Source organism: Lactuca serriola, chromosome 5 (assembly GCF_051521515.1).
Source record: "Lactuca serriola cultivar US96UC23 chromosome 5, Lser_US96UC23_V15, whole genome shotgun sequence".
NCBI lineage: Eukaryota > Viridiplantae > Streptophyta > Magnoliopsida > Asterales > Asteraceae > Lactuca > Lactuca serriola.
In genome coordinates this window covers 21091802-21098715 of record NC_136412.1, presented here as the reverse complement: position 1 = coordinate 21098715, position 6914 = coordinate 21091802, and the positions used below count along the sequence as shown (strand labels likewise).

At 35.9% G+C, this 6914-nt stretch overlaps 1 protein-coding gene across 2 annotated transcripts; it reads left to right on the top strand.

Annotated features, from left to right (window-relative positions):
* The first annotated feature begins 280 nt into the window (after positions 1 to 280).
* Positions 281 to 4855, top strand: LOC145052170 (forkhead-associated domain-containing protein / FHA domain-containing protein). 2 transcript variants are annotated; one of them, XR_013683993.1, is made up of 12 exons: positions 281 to 1699; positions 1771 to 1905; positions 1976 to 2120; positions 2202 to 2504; positions 2588 to 2840; positions 2924 to 3090; positions 3182 to 3292; positions 3377 to 3428; positions 3538 to 3644; positions 3720 to 3848; positions 3934 to 4018; positions 4105 to 4240. XR_013683993.1 is itself a non-coding variant. In XM_078999981.1 (12 exons), the coding sequence occupies exons 1-12, from the start codon at positions 465 to 467 to the stop codon at positions 4588 to 4590; spliced, it is 3213 nt and encodes a 1070-aa protein (XP_078856107.1). In that variant the 5' UTR covers positions 284 to 464; the 3' UTR covers positions 4591 to 4855. The 2 variants fall into 2 exon arrangements, 1 of the variants encoding a protein (XP_078856107.1); XM_078999981.1 differs by having other exon boundaries at positions 284 to 1699; positions 3929 to 4018; positions 4105 to 4855.
* Positions 4856 to 6914: the final 2059 nt, after the last annotated feature.

The window sequence follows — 6914 nt, the reverse complement described above, 5'->3', positions numbered from 1 at the left end:
TCGGTCCGGAGGTTCGGTTCTTCGGGGGTTCGGTTCATGCCTGAACCGGTTCGGAGGTAAACCGGTTTCCGGTTCATTGACCGGTTCGGTTTGTGAACCGGCTTTTTTGGTCACGTCTAATTTCGGCCGACTTTTAAGCCCGCTATAAATTCTAAGACCATCTACTTCGGCATAACTCTAAGCCCACTATAAATTCTAAGCCCATTTACTTTGGCCCAATTCTAACCATCTAAATTCTAACGTGACAAGTGAGGAGTGATGATGAAATCGGAGGGAAAAGCCATTCGAAGGGTTGAAAAATTGGCGGTTTACACGTTAAATAATACAGCTTCACAATTTATTCCATTATCTTTCCTCTCTAAGTTTTCTCTATCCTAATAGGTGATTTGTTCTATAATTTTGAAATATTGATACACGTTTATTCAGTCTTTAAACCAGGTTTTTGATTCTACTATGGGAGTATTATGAGAAATTCAGATCATTTTCTTGAGAACAACAGCAAAAGACTTCGTTCGGATCTCCATTTATCCAATTCGCTGCTTTCCGTTGTCAATAAACCCAAACCCACCATCTCCAGTTCAGCATCTTTACACATAAACACCTTTGGTATACCGCTAGTATCGAAAACTACAGGTTCATCAGTTGATTTAATTCATCTCCAGCCGACCCTACTTTACACGATCGGCAGGGATCGTCGCCTCTGTGATTTTTCTTTGGATCACCGGCAAGTAAGTAAGCAACACTGTCAAATTTACTTTGATGCATACAATAAGAAAGTATTCGTCGTAGATGGATTTTCGTTTTTAAGCTCCGAAGAGTTTTCTAAAGTTAGGGTTTCTCTAAATGGGGTTTTCGTCGACGGTGCTAGAGTTGGAAATGGAGAAATTAAAGAAGTCAGCGCCGGCAGTGTGGTTTCATTTATTTGTGCAAATGAAGGTGTTTGTAACAGTATCCGTATTGGGTTCTCGGTTGAAAGAATTATTTTCATGGAGGAAGTCATCCATGGAAATTCATCCAACTCCAGGGACGATTTGTTTCCTGAGATTTTTATCGGCAAATCAGGTGATAGTAAACTTGCTAATGCGGGTCTTCTTTCGAGTAAGTGTAGAGAGATACTCTCTAGTGATGATCCTCTGTTGTATATTAGAGAATGTTTCCCCAACCCTTTCAAGTTAAGGGCTAAACACGTTAGTAGAAATAGAGTTAAAAGAAATTCATGCATTACTCCGGCTAACTTTTTATCACATCCTTCTTGTGTTGCACATGGGGTCTATTCTTGTGAGGGCTTAAACACTACTGATAATAAGACAACTTGTTTGTCTAAAGTCGAACATTCGAATCTAGATACATCCTGTAGAAACAGCTTTATAGCTTCAGAGATGAATGTTGAGCTACAACATTGTATTGTTAATGGTGGGCATTTACAACAACCAGTAAATGCCAGATTCCCTTTAGGGGAATGCATTTCTAACAATAAACCTAGTGACATCTATACTTGTGAAGAGAATATTATTCAATCTGAGCAGAAGAAGAAAGGTGTTTGTGCTCCTCCGCCAGGGAATAAATTCTACTTAAACCGCCTTCATTTCATGGGTGACGATCAATTAAGTGAGGTTAATGTCACATTACCAGAGCTTCTTCATCCTGTTGAAACCCTTGAACGTGTTTTCATTGCAACATTCACAAGTGATTTATCATGGTAAGTCCTAAAGTTCTTGAAACTCTTGTTATATTTTTGAATGTATACACTTTCTCATTTTATCTTTGTAGGTTTTTATCTTACTGTGAGATTCCTGCCCAGTTGCCAATTTCAATTGCATGCCATAATTCCGGGAGGTGTTGGAGTTCAAGCCCTGACAAAAGAACCCTCAAACCTTACTCCGATTTTCCAAACTTAGTTGTTATGTAAGTCAATGACTTCTTGACCATGATTGTTGACCAACTATTCTGTAACATAGTTCTTTTGTGATATCAGATACCCTCAATTTCCCGAGGTTATATCCTTCAGTAAAGACCGAAAGAAATTCGGCATCGCTTGTCATCATCCTAAATTATTTGTTCTACAAAGAGATGATAGTATGCGTGTAATCATCACTTCCGCCAATCTTGTGGCCAAACAGGTGACTTTCTTACACAAATTACATAATTACCCTCACTACGATTTTCATGGAACAGAGTTTTCTATTTTCTTTATGATGCAGTGGCTACGAGTGACAAATACTGTTTGGTGGCAAGATTTCCCTCGTGGGAATGTGCTTGATTATAAATCTCTCTTTTGTCAATCATCTTCTGAAGAAGTGAATCAAGATTCAAAATCCGATTTTGCTGCTCAACTTGCTGGATTCATGGCAACTTTGTTAGTTGGTGCTCCTGATCAAGCCCATTGGATATTGGAATTAGGTAAGTTTGATTTCAGCAATGCTGCTGGACATTTGGTTGCATCTGTACCTGGGATTTATTCCCCAAAGCATCCATACATATCTGAATCTCTTCATTATTTAACTGTAAGTGGTTATTACATGTATTTGTATTAACAGAGCTGTGGCAACTGGCATTCTCTTACTAAGTTTGTATATATTTATTTCAGGGTGATTGTTGTATGCCAAGAACTCTAAGATGCATGTTACTTGGTTCTGTTGAAGCTTCGCTTGTTGGTATTAGCCACCTTTATCGAACATCAGCAGATTCAAATGGAACATTGCTAAAAAAGTTGGCTAGTGCCCTTCAAAAGCGCCATGTCAGCGCATATGGTATGGTGGAAGTTGTTTTAAGGAGAAATGTGAATATAGCAGCTGATTCAAATGCTGTAAGTGTTGCTGTATCTGAGTCGGATAAGGGAGGTAGGTTTTGTTGTGTCTCTCCATGTCTGTATTTATAGTTATCATTCAGTTTGTAATAAACTTTATTTGACTTGTTGTTCTAGGTTGTATTCAAATCGGGTTTTTACCTAGAGATGTTGCAAAATGGGTCGCTCCGTTATCGGATGCGGGCTGGTTTGCCTTTTCTGCATATGTTTATCCAAAACAAGTGCTTGCATGTGCTTTGGAAGGGAGCAATAATAAAGTACACTTGATTCTATATGTGTATCAGGCATGTTTGTTTTTACTTTTATCAATCAACTGCACAACAACATATACTATTAATATGATTCTATAGTTTTGATGTTTGGTTCATTGTGCAGGGTCCTAAGTTTCTAAATATATCAAATGTAGAATCACCAGCTCTTGCTTCTGCAATATGCTCTCTTGTTGCATCAATTCAGAGGTGTTCTGGTCTGTGGCGACTTCATGAGGTAAATGACCAAAATACCCTTTTACAGAAGCAGATGATATGAACAAAAACGAACATACATAATCTTTATTATGTGTTACTGTAGATTTTGGGTCACTACAAATGGCCTGAGCACTGCGAGACTGACTTTACTTTTGGTGAGTATATCAAAAACCTGAAATTTCATTTATAATTTATAATTTATAGTTTTTGATTTTCGCATTGTTATCTCTCCGTTTATCTGTGAATTTTATGATATTGTAAAAGGTGCTTCATCGGTGGGGTCCATCAATGCGCAATTTGTAGCAGCATTTTCAGCTGCAACTGGAAAGCGGTCGTTGCGTTTATCTGAAACAGAAGAAACGGATCCTGATGTAAGTATTAATGATATTTCAAACAGCCGACGTGGAATTTTATTTTATATCAGAATTGTTTTCAAAATGTTTCAGTGGGGCTGTTGGAGTGCTAGTCAAGAGTTGAGAAATCCATCTATCAGAATCATTTTTCCCACTATTGAGAGGGTAAAACTGTCAAGTTGTGGACTTTTGGCTTCAAAATGCATCCTGTGTTTCACACAAGTAAGATCACTAGCTGAATTTTGATGATGCATGTTTGTTATAAATGTATGTATTGAATTACTAATTTTGTTGTTGAACAGAAAAGTTGGGACAGGTTGAGACATTTGGGTATACTTGACGATGCGGTTCCTGATCATGTTGATAGAGTCGGGCATCCGATGCATGTTAAGGTAAATTAAATAGCAACTCTGAGCATTTGTTAATGTTAAGGCGTTATATTTTTTTTTACCTATTTGCCCTTGACTATGGTAAGCAGGTAGGAAGGAGACGATTCCACACGAAGGGTTGTTCATTTGGTTGGGTTTATTCGGGTTCACACAATTTTAGTGCAGCTGCTTGGGGTCGTCCACTTCAGAGTTCACATGATGATACGGGATTGAGAAACAAATCCGTATTAGGGTCCAGACTCCATATCTGTAACTACGAATTTGGTATCGTCTTCATTGTGCCCCCACCATCGGAATCAGAATCAGACAATAATAATTTTGAAAAAAACTTGGATGATATCACTTTGCCATTTGCTGTACCAGCCCCGAGATACAGATCCATGGATACACCTGCAACAAAGCTTGCCATGAGCAAGGCGTATGCGGAGCTTTGTAAGCAGGAACGACAGAAAATCATAGAGACTCTAGATACCGAAGAAGAGATAGAAGATGAGGAGGAGGAGGAAATCCCGAATGTTGTTATTGAGGAGAAGGACGATGATAAGGCGTATGCCGATAAGCTTTGGTGTTCGTAGTGAATCCAAGCTTTTGGCCATGTCACTGATTTTTAGATCAACAGGTACTGAAGCTAATTTCGGAAAGATGAAGGAGTGTGGTTGAGTCTGGTCTCGCAGTTGTTTCCTGTGTTATTTGAGAGGTTCGGATTTGAACGTCAAGTGAGGTTGCCGCTTGTGATGATTCTTCATTTTTTTTCTTCGCAAGATGTGTTTGAGAACTGTATTGTTAATAAATGAATTGAATAATATGTTCTTGAAAATGTAACTAAGTTTGTTATTATTATATTGCCAACCCAAGAAACTTAATATATTTTTACTTTAGTAAAATCTATCCAAGTTCTACCAAAGGACCTTTAGCTAAATGAGTTGAAAAATATATATTTATTTCCAAATGATGAAGTATTTAAGTACATGCTACTACTAAAGTTATTCCCATTTTCAACCCAAAATGTTCTCATACATTTCCAAAACTTGCCGTTTGTCTCTAATCTTAATACAAAACTACATAAAATTTGTTGTTTCACTAATATATAACTGTCTTATAAGTGAATCAAATCATTAAGAAGTTTGTTGGATTTTTTAAATATGCGTTACTTTTTTCAAAACAATAAACATACATCCCATACTACTTTAAGTATATATATTGTCCATCAAAAAACACTTTAACCTTCAATCATTTGGCGGTTGATAGACATTTCATTTTTCCGATACCTATATACCATTGGACCACATGCCTACATAGAATTTAGTCACCTCAAAATTTTGCCTCCTTCATTTTTTACAAATCTTTTATACCGTTGAATAGTAGTTGGTCAACTAAAAAAACTTGATTATTCAATATTCTAAGTTTTTATTAGTTTATGTTAAAATGTTAAAACCATTTTAGATCGTTCAACTTAAAAAATATATGATTAACGATTTAATTGACCATCAAAGTTATAAAACTAGGTGGGGAACCCTCGCGTTGCAGTGGTCGGATGCGACAGGTCTTTCAGCAAAACTGAAATATGAACAAAATAACTTTTACATTTTAAGAATGACTTCTAAAAAAAAATTAATTTTCTATTTTTTACATATTCATTTTCACTATAGGATGTAAAAAGTTTGTTTTTTTTGTATATATTTGTTTTAAAAAACAAAAATTACACCTTAAGACGGATTTAAACACAAAATGACCGGGAAAACGGAACTATTCCCAACACGTATCCTCACAAAATATGGGTACTGACATAAAATGATCTAAAGACGGATTTGAACACAAACACATAAAAAGAGGATCATTTTTGCCAAAAGTCACATGTTTACTATTCATAAAAAGTATCCTCCTTTAATATATATATATATATATATATATATATATATATATATATATATATATATATATATATATATATATATATATATATATATATATATATATATATATATATATATATAAAAGAATATCACCATTTGGTCACTAAGATCTAAACTTGCTAATTAAGTTCTTAAACTTCCCATTTCGTCACTTTTCGACTTGGCCCTGTTGTGACATCTAACATTGATGGAATTTAGGTTTATAACACTCTATCTCCTTTCTTTCTGTCCTCTATCGTTTCCCTTTCTCTCGTCGAAGGAGGTTTCACTGTTGCCCTTTCTTTCATCTCTTCTCTTGTTGAAGAAGAATTCAGATGGCATCTTCTTTAAGCAAAAGTAAAACACCTATCTCCATTGCATTTGATTTTTCCTAAAAATTGGTTCTCGGAATTTGTTTGCCTTTCGGTTTCTAATTGGTGGAAGAATAAACCAAATATAGTAGGATCAAACACCTTCACTCAGAAGAGGATGTCATCTGAAACCTTCTTCAACGAGAGGATAGGAGACGAGAGAAAGGTAGTTGGCAAAGCCTTCAACAATATGTGATTATATGAGAGAAAAAGTGACGATAGAGTACAAAAAGAGAGGAGATAGAGGGTTATAAACCTAAACCCCCTCAAGGTTAGACATCACATCAGTGCCAAATCGACCCACGTGGCAAATGGCAAGCGATTGAAACTTGTTCAAGTGGCTAAGTAGTAACGAAATTGGAAGTTTAGGAGTTTACTTAGCACGATTAAATCTTTAGTGGCCAAATAATGAGTTTTTGTAACTTTGATCGTCAATTAAGTCATTAATCCAAAAATATATAAGAACAACGGTCAACAAATGTCAAATTAGTTATCACTCCAAATATTACCAAAAAATTCTCGTAAATCTTTATGCACCAACGTAAACTTCTCTAGTGTAGTTTGACTTACTTAATCGTATTGGGGTTGGAGTGTCTTTTTATAAAATTTGATGACGTTAAATTAGTTAACATTTTA